At 49.3% G+C, this 14,694-nt stretch overlaps 1 protein-coding gene across 5 annotated transcripts in view; it reads left to right on the forward strand.

Annotated features, from left to right (window-relative positions):
* Positions 1 to 6,609, forward strand: part of PHKG1 (phosphorylase kinase catalytic subunit gamma 1) — a 75,703-nt gene extending 69,094 nt beyond the window's left edge. For all 5 annotated transcript variants that reach the window (XM_068120760.2, XM_068120761.2, XM_068120762.2 and 2 more), the window contains 3 exons: positions 4,353 to 4,506; positions 5,079 to 5,204; positions 5,821 to 6,609. In XM_068120760.2, the coding sequence (XP_067976861.2) occupies positions 4,353 to 4,506; positions 5,079 to 5,204; positions 5,821 to 6,084 (544 nt within the window). In that variant the 3' untranslated portion in view covers positions 6,085 to 6,609. The remainder of the gene's footprint in view (positions 1 to 4,352; positions 4,507 to 5,078; positions 5,205 to 5,820) is intronic.
* Positions 6,610 to 14,694: the final 8,085 nt, after the last annotated feature.

Raw genomic sequence — 14,694 nt, forward strand, 5'->3', positions numbered from 1 at the left:
CCTGGAGGGGGGGTTGCTATCTTTATAAAAAACTCTCTTCCTCACTCGCCCTGCACTGCCCTCTCTCCACCTCACCCCCAGGAATACCTTTGGCTACGGCTTCCCCTTCGCTCCCACCTTTTGTTCATATGTGTGTTGTACCGTCCACCAAACAGTGATGACTCCATCTACATCTCACTGTCTGATAATATGGACCAACTTCTATCTACCCATCCCAACTCTCTCTTCCTCATATGTGGTGATTTCAATTGTTACCATGCCAGTTGGCTGGGTGTGGGTACCTCTCTCACCAGCCATGGCTCTTCAGCAAAGGACTTCTGCGACTCACTGGGACTGACACAATCTGTCAATTTCCCGACCCGGATCTCAGTCAACGGAGCATCTTCTCTTCTGGATTTGGTTATGACAAACTTCCCTGAAAATGTCTGCTGCTCTTCTTCTGCTCCAATCGGCTCATCTGATCATGTGCTTGTCAAAGTGGACATCTCTCTGACCATTCTCAGAGAGCCTCCTCAGCGTCGACGAGTCTGGCATTTCACTCAGGCCAACTGGCACGGTCTTCAAGCAGCCATCAATCATCTGGACTGGTCTCCCATCTCTACCGCCTCTGACATCAACTCATCCTGGGAATTCTTTCAAAGTAAATTGCTCTCTCTCATGTTCCCCCTCCATCCCCTCCCTCACCTCAAACGGCTTAACGGCTGACTCCGCACGTGAAAAAGCTGAATGCCTCAACTCTGTGTTTGCCTCTAAATCTTGTGTCCCAAACCCATCCCTCTCTGTACCCACCGTACCCAGTCGTACCCAGCTGCTCCTGGACTCTGTGTCCTTTCCTCCTGACAAGGTGGAAAAGTTTCTGGCAACCCTCGACTCTGATTCTGCAACTGGTCCTGACGGCATCAGCCCACGGGTCCTAAAATCATGTGCTTCTGCACTTTCACTCCCTCTTTCTGTTCTCTTCACCCTCTCTTTTGCTCAAGGTCATCTGCCATCTGCTTGGAAATCAGCCAACATCACCGCTTTGCACAAAAAAGGTGCAAAAACAGATCCCAGCAACTACAGACCAATCAGCCTTCTCCCAATTATCAGCAAAGTCATGGAATCCATCATTGCTTCAGATATTAAATCTTTCCTCTTCTCCAATGGCTTGATCTCTGATCATCAATTTGGTTTCAGACCTGGTCACTCTACTCTGGACATGCTGCTTCTGCTTTCTCAACAATGGATGGAGGTCCTCAACGCCAAACAGGAAATTAGAGCTGTCTCCCTTGACATTTCACGTGCCTTCGATACGGTCTGGCACCCTGCTCTGCTCTCCAAACTCTCCTCTTTTGGTATCCATGGAAATCTCCACGCATGGCTGGCGGACTTCCTCTCTGGTCGTAGTCAACGTGTGGCCCTGAATGGGTTTCTCTCATCTCCTCTTCCTGTTCAGGCTGGAGTTCCCCAAGGTAGTGTTCTGGGCCCTCTGCTTTTTCTGGTCTTCATCAATGATCTCTCTGACTCTCTTGAAAATCCTCTCTATCTCTTTGCTGACGACTCTACTCTCTGTCGCTCCATTCCTCATCCCTCAGATCGGCAGTCTGCAGCCTCCTCACTCTCTGCAGACCTGGACAAAATCACAGACTGGTCAAACAAGTGGAACATGTCTTTCAATCCTGACAAATCTCACACTCTTACAATGTCTCTCCGAAAGGACCGACTGGACAACCCTCCCATCTACTTTCTCAACAATCCTCTCCAAGAAGTTCTGTCGCTCAAGCTTTTGGGTCTCACTATCTGCCATGATCTTTCTTGGGAAAACCACATTTCCAAGCTGGCCTCCAAAGCCAGTCGCCGACTGGGCATCCTCCGTCGTGCGAAGTCCTTCCTTGGCACACCTGAGCTCCTCACCACATACGGGGCTTTCATCCGCAGCTCAATGGAATACTGTTCCCCCCTCTGGGCTGGTGCTCCTGCCTCACACCTTGCTCGGCTTCACGCTGTTGAGGCCAAAGCTTTCAGAATCATTGGAATCTCCTGCGATGTAGTCAACGCCGAGGGCCTTTCACTCACTCACCGCAGGCAGGTTGGTGGTCTTTCTGTCTTCTACCGACTCCTCTCCGGCCTTGCTCCCCCAGCTCTCTCTGTGCTCTGTCCCCCCAATATTCCTTCAGGTCACACAAGATCTGCCTGCAACCCTCTTCTGGTTAAACTGCCAAAGTCTAGGCTCTCTGCTCACCTTCACTCTTTCATTCCCCTTTTCTCCCGCCTCTGGAACAAACTCCCCCACTCCCTTCAATCCCACTCCTCCCTCCAGGTCTTTAAAACAGCTGTTCACCACCATCTCTTATCTTCCCCCATCGAAAACCTTGATCTTTTCTACCCCCGGTAATTCACCCCAGAGTCCTTGCAGTGTTCATATGTTTTAATCCTCTCCCACCTCCCCCCAAGTCCTCCCGATGTCCCTGCTCTCAAATGTTGTGTTTGTGTCCTTCCCCCTCTCTTTTGTGTCCTTCCCCCTCTCTCCCCATCTTGTCTACCGCTCCCCTTGTTTTTTGTGTTTTGTGTGTCGGTTTGTCTTTTTGTGTGATTAATGTTAGCTCTTTCACGAGCCTCGATCTTGTATACAAAAAAAAAGAAAAAAAAAAAAAAAGTGTGTGGCGTCACCATGCCGAGATCAAAAGAGCTCTCTGAGGCATTCAGAAAGAAGGTTATAGATGTCTACTAGACTGGGAAGGGATTTAAAACGATCTCCAAACAATTTGAAATAAATCATTCGACTGTCCGGAAGATCATCTACAAGTGGAGAAGATTCCAAACAACTGCCAACTTGTTCAGGCCAGGCCGCCCCAGCAATTTCAGCCCAAGAGCAGACCGCAATATGCTGAAAGAAGTCTCTAAGAACCCCAGAATGTCATCACGGGACCTGCCGGTAGCTCTTGCCACTGTTGATGTCAAAGTGCACGAGTCTACCATTAGAAAGAGGCTGCACAAATTTGATCTACATGGGAGATGTGCCAGGAGGAAACCTTTGCTGTCCAGAAAGAACATCAGGGCAAGACTAAAGCTTGCCAATGAACACCGAGGCAATGACCAGCACTTCTGGAACAATGTGCTCTGGACAGATGAGTCAAAGGTAGAGATATTTGGCCACAGTACTAGAAGACATGTTTGGCGAAAACCAAAGACAGCATTTGACCACAAGAACCTGATACCAACTGGAAAGCATGGTGGTGGAAATATTATGGTTTGGGGCAGCTTTGATGCATCAGGGCCTGTGCAGCTCACCATCATAGAATCCACTATGAATTCTTCATTGTCCCAGAGGGTGCTTGAGGATAATGTGAGGCCATCTGTCGGAAAGTTGAAGCTCAACTGAAGGTGGACCTTGCAACATGACATGACCCTAAACATACCAGTAAATCCACCAAGGAATGGCTGAAAAGAAAGAAATGGAGGGTTCTGGAATGGCCAAGTCAAAGCCCGAATCTAAATCCCATCGAGATGTTGTGGGGGGATTTGAAACGAGCTGTGCATGCAAGAAACCCCTCAAACATCGCACAGCTGAAAGAATTCTGCATGGAGGAGTGGGCAAAAATTTCTCCCAGTCGATGTCAGAGACTGGTAGATAGTTATAAGAAACGCCGACTTGAGGTTGTTTCTGCCAAAAGGGGCAATCCCATCTCTGGAGCCTAGGGTGTACTTACTTTTTCCACATGCGAAATTTGCATTTATGTTTATTTCAATTATACAATGGACTACAAAATGTAAATGTTTCATGATATTTGTTATATTATATCACCTTTATCTATCAATATTGTTGAAATGAAGATCAAATAGCTGTATGTTGAAATATGTTGAAAAAGTCAAAACTTTACATGGGGTGTCCTTACTTTTTCACGTGACTGTACATACATACATACACACACACACACACACACACACACACACACACACACACACACACACACACAGACACACACACAGACACACAGACAGACACACACACACACACACACACACACACACACACACACACACACACACACACACACATGTTGAAAAAGGAAACCAGAATTGAAATTCATTGAATAAGGATTTGTTGGGGGGTTGTGGGCATCATGTTCAGAAACATGAATGGTTCAGAAATTCATCAAAAGGGGCTGAGGACTTCTTTGGATAACTTTCCTTCTCTAAAACATAATAGAGGAGGGCTTGTGGGGAGGCCACTGAAGACCAATATTGATATCTGACAAAATGAAGGGCAGGATACATAGTTGTTGCATTGACTACTCATTGTGTCGCCGCATCTTGGCAGTCATCTAAATTTCTGGATTCTTGCATATAGCTGAGCTCTGTAATTTCTGCAGATGGGCCTGTGGGGTGATCATGTACACTCTACTTGCTGGTTCTCCTCCATTCTGGCACCGAAAGCAAATGGTGATGTTGCGCATGATAATGGAGGGACAATACAGCTTCACCTCTGCTGAGTGGGAAGACACGTCGGACTGCGTTAAGGACCTGGTATGTTGTTTTTTTTTATCACCTGGTATGTTTTTTTATCATTTATAATTTTTTGTCACCATCGGATTTTGGGGTACGAAGGGGGAGGAGAGGATCTGTGGGTAGAAGAAGAGGGTAAACGTGGGTGGATGAGGGGAGGGGAAGTAGTGGAGGAGGGGAAGGGGTGGAGGAGGGGAAGGGGTGGAGGAATAGCGGGGTGGAGGAAGAGATGAGAGTGGAAGGGGTGGAGGTATGTGGAGGAGAAGAGGGGGGTGGGTGGAATATAGGAGAAGGGAGAGATGTGTGGAGGAGGAAGGTGGGAGGTGTGTGTGGAGAAGGAGGAGAGAAGAGGGCTGGGAGTGTGGAGGAGGAGAAGAGCATAGGGGTGAGTGGAGGAAGAGAAGGAGAAGAAAAAATGGGTGGCAGAAGTGAAATGAAATGCAGTGAAGTGAAGAGATATGGGGTGGGTGGAGAAAGGGAGGTTGGTGTGAAAGGGGGATGCGAGTGATGATCCGGGAGTGAGGAAAAACTGATTTGCCAATGGCTAGGAGCACAAGGTCACACTTTTGTATGCATTCTTCCCTGCACTGCAGATCGCACGAATGCTTGTGGTTGAGCCAAAACTGCGCTGCACCGCAGGGCAGGCTCTTGCCCATCCTTTCTTCCAGCAGTACTTTGTTGAAGAGGTTCGCCATTTCAGCCCCTACCGCAAGTTCAAGGTCTGTGTAGCTCCACACACTTTTGTTTTCCCTTCAAACTAACATCATTATCAGTCTTCGAGTTATTTTCCTGCTGTTTGTATAACCTTTAACTGAATTTTAAATGTAGAATATAGATGCACGTGACTCTAATTTAGCTTTTACACCACTTTTTGTCATTCTGTTTGAAAGTAAATTTCCTTGAATCATCTTTCCTTGATGATTTATTTATTTTTATATACAGAGTCTAGGCTCCTGGAAGACCTAAATCATTGAACGGGTCAGGACGCAACAGAACAAAAGGAACAGTAGAGGGAGGGGTGGGGCTGGGGGGGGGGGTTGGGGAGGATTGGGGGGTGGGGGAGGGGCACCAACAGTTGAGTTGAACGACAAAATAGAGGGAGACTTGGACAAACAATGGGTGTGGGAGGAATGGGGTTAGGAAAGGGGTACATGTGGGGATGTGGGCAAAGCAGTTTAATGTGATTATGTTGCACAATTTTGAGAGCCATTTGGTCATGTAACTTTGCTCAAGTGTGAATTCTTCTTGAGCAAAACAGCATAATTAACCTGCCTGTGCTTGTACCGTATGCTTCTGATTACACCATCACTCGTGTGTGCACTTGCGTGCTTCCAGGTTATCATGTTGACGGTGCTCGCCTCGGTGCGCATGTATTACCACTACCGCCGTGTGAAACCGCTCACACCAGACATTGTGCTCCGGGATCCATACGCCATCCGACCGCTGCGGAAGCTTATCGACGCAACTGCCTTTCGCATATACGGGCATTGGGTGAAGAAGGGAGTACAACAAAACCGTGCCGCTCTCTTCGAAAACACCCCACGCGCGGTCCTCGCCGCCCTGACCGCCCAGTCCGAGGGACTTGACGACCTCTTTTAGATCTCGCTTGTCCCTCGGTCTCATCAACACCAAATCGCCTAACTTTCATTTTACCCACTTTTACTCCAAAGTTTCACTCTCAATTCCATTAAAATGATTCTTACGTTAACCTACCTTGAGTGAATTCATCTTAAAGCATCGTTTTCATTTACACAATTTAGTCCTCTAATTTAATTTATTTTAACTTATTTAATTGCCATTTGCTGTTTCTTTTATTGGCCTTGCTTTGAATACATGAGGCAATTTTTTTCATTGCAGTTCACTTTTGATCTAACTCTTTTACTTCAATTGCTCTTGGACTTTTATTGCATGATCATAAAGACGACCTTTAATGTATATAATATATAAAACTTTTAATGACCCATGTGCATTGCATATAATTGCATCCAAAAATGTTTTTCATTTTATTGATGAAAGTTGCCTTTAAGTGCATATACGCATGTTGGAGAATGATTTGATGTTTACTTGTATGCGGCAAAAGGTTGTTCAAAATTAATAACAATAATAAAAACTATATGACGCTGAGATTGTGACTGCATTATAACCCTTTCGATTATATAATCGAAGGGCTGACATCTTCGTGGCTTTTCTTCTTCAGAAGTCGAGAGGACATCCTTGTACTCCAGCTATAACTTTATTTCGAACTAGAACCAGAATGGTACTCGGTAGAGCGCATACCGACACCAGGCTGAACGGTTTATGTTTTGTATTCCACTGATGGTCCAGATCTGGATCTGAGCCTGAACCAAAATCTAGTCCGCTTGTTATTGTCACCTACCAACTCGCCCACAAAATGTTGTCATAATCCGCCCATAACGTTTTGAGATATCGTTCTATATATCGTGTTTGGCCCTGTCTCTCAATGGTGAAGAATCACTTGAAATATCCGATTCATGGACGTTAGGGTTAGGGTGATTTCATTGGTACTTAGGTCATAGGAAGGATTGGCCTACTACCCTACACACACACACAGACGTCCCTCTAAACAGTAAATGTTATGAATTAGACTCATCCAAGGATATTTCCCTTATTCCTATATTTTCTGTGAGTCTGCTTTACATTCAGGAACACAATTATGGTAAATCGTTTTGAAATAGCCACTCTTTTGTCTGCTGAAAATTATGTTGAAAAGAAAATTTGAACTTCAGATTTCCTGCTGGTAATAACTGGTTAAAAGTGCCCTAAAAAGGTGTAAACACATATATTATATTGTTACGGTTTTTAGAACCATCACATGTAAATTTAGTAGTAAATTCCCTTATAAATGACCCCTGTGTACATGTCCCCTTAATTGGCTGTTAATTAAAGATTGCACCTTAGTTAGTCCATGTACAACACGTAGGACACTTTAGGACCTCTCTATAGTTATGTCATTATTATGTGTTCCAGGTAAGGCTGTGTTTCCAATAGTTGACTCTACATTGCATCAATCAAATAAGATAGGTCCCCTTTCAATATCCCCAATCATCTCTTCAAAGTGCCAGTAACAGTTGGGCTGTTTTCGGTGGCATTCGCCGCCGTTGCATTGGGCTGTTTTCGTGGGCATCACGCCGCCTCTGTTCGCCCAGCAGCGTTCGCTGCCTTGCGCCAAACTCCATTACGCATGAGGCCAAGAAGGGGGGAGGAGCTGCCAGAGCACGGGCGTGGCACCACCTCGTCATCAAAGGTGGAGCCAGAGAGCCCTTAACAACCAACCAGGGCTCGGTGGGCATGGCTTGATAGGGCGTGGCAAGAAACGTCTGGTGAGTTTAAGAGGGTTCCAAGGGCGTGGTAATAAAACCCTTGGCGCGAGGCCCCCACCAGAGACGCGCGAGGAGGTTCAAGAGAGTCGGTAAGAGGCAGATGCTTGAGGGAGCACGACCCGAGAAGTTGAGAGAGGATCGACCATTCATTTTCTTGAGGCGAACATCCTGCGGCGAGTGAGAGTCGGCACGCTCGTGGGCGATACCAACCAGCACTGACGACCGGGTTTTCGCCACTGAACCAAGGGCGAGGGCGTGCACGCGGGGCACCGACGTCGTGCCGCGATCCCCGGACCTCCCTGCCGCCAGCTCTGGACCATCTGCCCTTCTCATCCCTCCAGCCATTCCTGCCTGCAATTCCCAATTCGTGTGAGTCTGTCTGTATTGTCCTGTGGGGATAAGTTAAGCCTGTGTAGTTAAGAATTGCTCTGTGTATCTGCTTCTTCCTCTTCACTGTAAATTACTTTCGTTCCCTTCTTCTTTGGTTTTGGTTTTTGTGTAAATAATTAATAAATCCCTGTTCCTTCTTATTCTTTGGTTTCTTTCTCGTCCGATCGCTTTAGTGATTTCCCCATTGAGTACCTGTGGCGCAATTTTGGCAGAACTGCTTATAATCGGGTTTAGTCTTCTGTTAACGGCCCGCGTCGCAGCTCGCTTCGCTCGGCGCAATCCATCTATTACGCTGCGGCTCGGGCGGGAGTATTTCCTCGCGTACCGGAAGGCGCTGGTACTTAGGTCATAGGAAGGATTGGCCTACTACCCTATTCAGCGCTGACCGGGAGTGACGTCATACCCCCAGGACCAGTCGGACGGCCAGCTTAACAAGACAAGGGGATTAATCCCCTCTTGCTAACGGGAGTGCCGTCCCCCGGATCCGTAACAATTGGTGTCTGGGAGTGGGATTTGACCCGAAGTGCCCTGAACGCACTCGAAATTACGAGCGGCCGAAATTGTAGTAAGATCTAAATTAAATCGTGCCATGGATGATCAAGGCGGTCGGATGCCGGTGGGGGTAGAAGAAGAGGGTTTAGAGGCAACCCAGGACCCCAGGGAGGAATTGGAAAAGAGAGAGGAGGAAAGCAATGAGAATGCGGTAGAGGGGTTTGCAGGCACACGAAATGGCGGCCTCCCGTACGTGACGGTGATAGCCGGGCCCGCAGTGCCAATGGACTGGGGCCTTTTGATGGTGCATTTCGGTGCCTCTCTGATGGGTGACAGTAAGGGATTCGATGCAATGATGACTACCCGGGGGATAGACATGGAAAAAGTGAGGCACGGAGCAAGGTACAACCCGGAAGGATTTCAGGAGCAAATGAACGCCACGGCGAAAAGAGTACAGGAGGACATTGACCGCATGGCGGGCGGGAAGGACACAAGGGTACGCGATGAGGTAGCGCGGGGGAAGCGAGAGTGAGCAAAGCACAGCCGGGTGGACCGGGGTAGAAATCGCGACACGGGGTGTGAAAAACCCGACGGCCGCCGAATTGGACAAGGCAAATTCATATGGGCCAGCGGTTGTCGGAGGAGAAGAATTCATTGATAAAGAAAAAGAAATAATCTAAATTTGGATTAAGCAGACGCCGGACTTAGAAAACCACTCGTTGGAGGAAAAGATGGATAATGTGCAAAGTCGGTGCTCACATCAAGATGCTGTGCTTAATAACCCCAATAAAGATTTGCAGGTGTTGGAGCGAGGAGGAAGAAGAATCCCCCAGGTGAGTCGGCCTGTATATTGTGCGGGGAGATTTTGCAGGAGGATGTTTGGCGCAGAAATAATTTTCGCGCGCTTGTGATCGAGAAAGCACCCGGGTGTTGGTGGAGGGTCCCTTGTGAGTGGTGTGAGTGGAATTGGCACGCTTGTGAGGAAAAAGTGTGCGTCGGAGGGTGAGTGTGTTACAAAGTGTGGGAGTAAAACCGAGTGCGAGCGAGAATGCATGTCGGAGGGTATGTGTGAAACAGTGTACGGAGTGTGACACGGAGAGTGAGTTGGTGGTGGCGCGGGTGCGGGAGAGCACACCGGAGCGCGTGATGGGGAGTGTTACAGAGGATGTAACCGGAGAGTGTGCGCAAGAGTTGGCGCGAGAGTGTGCGGTGATGATTGGGTGTGCAGAAGAGTGCACACCCGTGGTGAGTGTTACGGAGGACGTAACGGGAGAAAGGTGTGGAACGAAGTGTGTGAACGACGAGTGTGCGCAAGAAGGCGCGCGAGAGGAGTGGTGTGTAACAGGGTGTGCGAATGGTGGAATGGATGAGCAAGAAGGTACGCGAGAAAGGTGTGCAACAGAGGAGTGCATGATAACAGAGTGTGCTGTCAAAAGTGAGGATGAGTGCACAACAGAGTATGTGAGTGTTATGAGTAGACCTGAGTTTGTGCGAGGGGAGACTGTACGAGCGAGTGCTGTGACAAAGTGTGTGGGATATACGAGCGGCGTTGGAGCGCCGGGTTTGGAGAGTGTGAAAGGGGTCGCGTATGGGTGTGAGCATGTGCGGGGAGCATCGACGGTAAACGGGATAGCGGTTAGACCGACGTTTAGCCGAAGCAAGCTTCCGTGCCGGGCTGTGGGTATTGCGGGAGCTGGCGGGGATCGGTGTAGCGTCGCTTCTCTTCGGAGCGTTGTGCACAATCCTGGCCGGGGCCCGCCCCGCACGGTCGAGTCCGGGCTTTGCCGGGCAAGGCGACCGGCCCGGTTCGAGGGCAGGTAGGAGGGATCGGAACAGCGCCCCCTTGTGGTGGTGGCGGCGTTCTACCCGGGCAAGATTGGCCCATCGCACTTGGGAGCGAGAGGCCCTGCGTAGGGATGGCGCTTTAAGCCTCAGCCCAACCAAACCTCCTCCCCTGAACCGAATGCCGGACAGACTCAACCTGCAGGCGACCAAACCACCCGAATTCACTGCTCGGCTTTGCGAAGCCGAGTTTTAATGATGTAACGACGCAGCGAGAGGCTCAAGTGAGTGGACTGTAATGATAATAGTGTTTTGATTCGAAATTGGGAATAGTGGATAGGATTGGCAGTAATGATTGGCAAATTTGATGGGTAAAAATGATTGGCAGTAATGATTGGCAGAAAATTGGATGGGCAAAATTGATAATGGGAGACGCCCGATGTGGAGGGACGGCAAATCCACCATCCACCCCCATCACCCGGGCACATGAGCTATAGTTTATGGGGTTTGGCAGTGTAAGCCAAGGGAGGGTTTGGATAATGGCTTAGGGATCTCGAAAGATGACAATGGGTAACTGCAGAATTAAGTAGTGACATTGTACCTGTAGTAGGGGACGTAGGTAGATTAGTTGGATGATAATGACGAGGGAGCGCAATAATATAAGGGGCGATTTGGAAGCGCGAGTTTTAGAAGGGCACCAGGTAGACCAGATGATGCCATGTGTGTGAGAATCTTTGTGTTGAGCAAATGAGGAATTGCTCGTGAGAGATGTGTGTGTGTGAAGGAGGTGATGGAGCAGCGTATGGTGAAAAGCACGATTGTGAGTTGTATTGAGCGAATGGTCCCGGAGGAAGGAGGGTGCAGGGGGCACCAGGTGTGCAAGTGAACAGGTGTATGGAGAATGGTTGAATGGAATAACTGGTCTGGAGTAAATGGAGTATGGAATGGATGGTGTGGAGTGAGTATGGGGGAAATGTGGAGTGGAAGTGCATGGTGCGAAGGGGTGAGTGGGGGAAAGGTGGACCCCCTTCACGAATACCCGGGGAGGGAAGTTTAAGAGTAGGTAGAGGGTATAGGTAAATTGTGGTGGATATTGGCATCTGTGGTGCGTGTGGTAGAATGGTGTTTGGATGGGTGCATTAGTGACGTGGAAATGGCTGGGCGTGTGGCCTGTTAGTGTGTGTATGGTTAAATGGGCACTCCGCCACTGTGAGGATGTCGGCCAGGTGAGGCCGCAGGTGGGCTCTGGGAGCCAGTAGAGTTGTTCAGTGGGGCCCGAGGATCCGGAGGACGGACCCGGGTAGCCCAGTGCCAGAGAGGGCACCGAGGGGGGTACGTGCCAGGGAGGGCCTTCCCCAGTTAGATAGGTTATGGTAAGGAGCAGGTAAGCTCGGAGGCAACTGCAGTGGCGGAGGTGTGCAGGTGAGTAGACCTGCTAGGGGAGCCACACGACTCAGCCCCAAAATTGTGCGAAGGCACAGGGAGTTGAATAGGGGGAGTGAGACCCCAAATTGGAGAGCGCCACAGTATGTGCAATGGGAGTTCGGTTTTTAGAACCGCATAGTGTAAGACGGCCAATGGTTTTGCAGGGAAAGACCCCGGGTAGAGTAAAAAGTGTTAAAGTCATTTAGAGGATAGTTAGGATTGAAATCTCCTCGCACCATCTACATCCACTCACCTGAGATGACGACAGTGCTCCACGCCATGCCATGGTTTGATTATCTTTTTGTGCAAAGGTTTTTGGGAATGTGAGACGCATCATGACGTGGGTGAGACATTGTGCTGGTTGTTCCATCTCTTCCTCCTTAAGAGGGATGGATGATGAATTGGGTGATGGCAAATTTGGTTAGATGGATTGTGGATGAATTTGGATTAGGGGAGATATGGGGAAGACGAGACGATAGTGACGAATTTGTAAATTGTTGTGTGAATACGGGGTAAGGGGCGAGGGTAGAGTTGGTTACAGGGGGGGGGGGGGGGGGTGACGTACATTAGGGACGAGCTTTCTCCGCTCGATCTCCAGGCGCACCTCACCTCTGCATTGCCTTTATTGATGTGTACCCTTGCGCCCTTACCCATCGCTGACTCTGCTTTGTCTTCCTCCCCACCCATGGACCGTGCTCTCTGGGCACTGAGGGAGAGCGTTCGGGAGCCGCATCTGTGTGCCCGAGCCGCCGCTGCCAGCTGCCTGGATCGATGCACCACCCTATGGACCACACGTTTGTGGCTAAGCGCCACACCCCTATGGACCACGGTACTGTGACCGAGCATCACTGTTGGACCCCACGTGTTGGGGCCTGGCCCCTCTGCTGGGACCGGCCACGATGGCCCAGGAAAATTTGCTTGCGGACCACGGTGAGGTGGCCCCTTTTGCCCTGCAGGTGGACCACCCATAGTTGGCCCCTATGGGCCCCAAATAAAAATGGACGTGTTTTTGTGCCTTTTATTATATTGCAAATAGGCAGCAAGCCAGAAGAAAGGTGAACATCAAGAACGACAACAGCTGGAAGAGTCGCCGGCCAGCAGAGGGAGCAGAGGAAGAAAAAGACCATCAGTTTGTTTTATTGTGTGTGTGCAATGTAGCACTGGATGGTGCTTGATGGTGCTTATTGGTGCTGTGGTGCTTGCATGCTCGGGGATGCATTGTAATATCAATTCTGCATCCCCGGGCATGTGGAGGTGGCGTATCGGTGCAGTGCATGCTTTTTCCTCCCTCCCGCAGGATTCTCTTTGTTTCCCAAAAATGACAGGTCCTGGGTTGCAATGTAAATACAAATAGTGTCTTGTAATTAATGCTCCCCACCGTAAATGTGTAGTTTGAAAATAATTCCGCAATTCGGTTATTCTGTGGGTGTGAATCTGTTAGGTAGAGGAATGAGCGTGCTGTGTTATGGTTTTTAGAACCTTAACATGTAAACTTCGTAGTAAATTCCCTTATAAATGACCCCTGTCTACATGTCCCCTTAATTGGCTGTTAATTAAAGATTGACCTTAGTTAGTCCATGTACAACACGTAGGACACTTTAGGACCTCTCTATAGTTATGTCATTATTATGTGTTCCAGGTAAGGCTGTGTTTCCAATAGTTGACTCTACGTTGCATCAATCAAATAAGATAGGTCCCCTTTCAATATCCCCAATCATCTCTTCAAAGTGCCAGTAACAGTTGGGCTGTTTTCGTTGGCCACCGTTGCATTCGGCTGTTTTCATGGGCATCACACCGCCTCTTCGCCCAGCAGCGTTCGCTGCCTGGCGCCAAACTCCATTACGCACGAGGCCAAGAAGGGGGGAGGAACCGCCAGAGCATGGGCGTGGCACCACCTCGTCATCAAAGGTGGAGCCAGAGAGCCCTTAACAACCAAGCAGGGCTCAGTGGGCATGGCTTGATAGGGCGTGCCAAGAAACGTCTGGTGAGTTCGAGAGGGTTCCAAGGGCGTGGTAATAAAACCCTTGGCGCGAGGCCCCCACCAGAGACGCGCGAGGAGGTTCAAGAGAGTCGGTAAGAGGCAGATGCTTGAGGGAGCACGACCCGAGAAGTTGAGAGAGGATCGACCATTCATTTTCTTGAGGCGAACATCCTGCGGCGAGTGAGAGTCGGCACGCTCGTGGGCGATACCAACCAGCACTGACGACCGGGTTTTCGCCACTGAACCAAGGGCGAGGGCGTGCACGCGGGGCACCGACGTCGTGCCGCGATCCCCGGACCTCCCTGCCGCCAGCTCTGGACCATCTGCCCTTCTCATCCCTCCAGCCATTCCTGCCTGCAATTCCCAATTCGTGTGAGTCTGTCTGTATTGTCCTGTGGGGATAAGTTAAGCCTGTGTAGTTAAGAATTGCTCTGTGTATCTGCTTCTTCCTCTTCACTGTAAATTACTTTCGTTCCCTTCTTCTTTGGTTTTGGTTTTTGTGTAAATAATTAATAAATCCCTGTTCCTTCTTATTCTTTGGTTTCTTTCTCGTCCGATCGCTTTAGTGATTTCCCCATTGAGTACCTGTGGCGCAATTTTGGCAGAACTGCTTATAATCGGGTTTAGTCTTCTGTTAATGGCCCGCGTCGCAGCTCGCTTCGCTCGGCGCAATCCATCTATTACGCTGCGGCTCGGGCGGGAGTATTTCCTCGCGTACCGGAAGGCGCTGGTACTTAGGTCATAGGAAGGATTGGCCTACTACCCTATTCAGCGCTGACCGGGAGTGACGTCATACCC

This window comes from Myxine glutinosa, chromosome 6 (assembly GCF_964187855.1).
Source record: "Myxine glutinosa chromosome 6, kmMyxGlut1.1, whole genome shotgun sequence".
NCBI classification, from domain to species: domain Eukaryota; kingdom Metazoa; phylum Chordata; class Myxini; order Myxiniformes; family Myxinidae; genus Myxine; species Myxine glutinosa.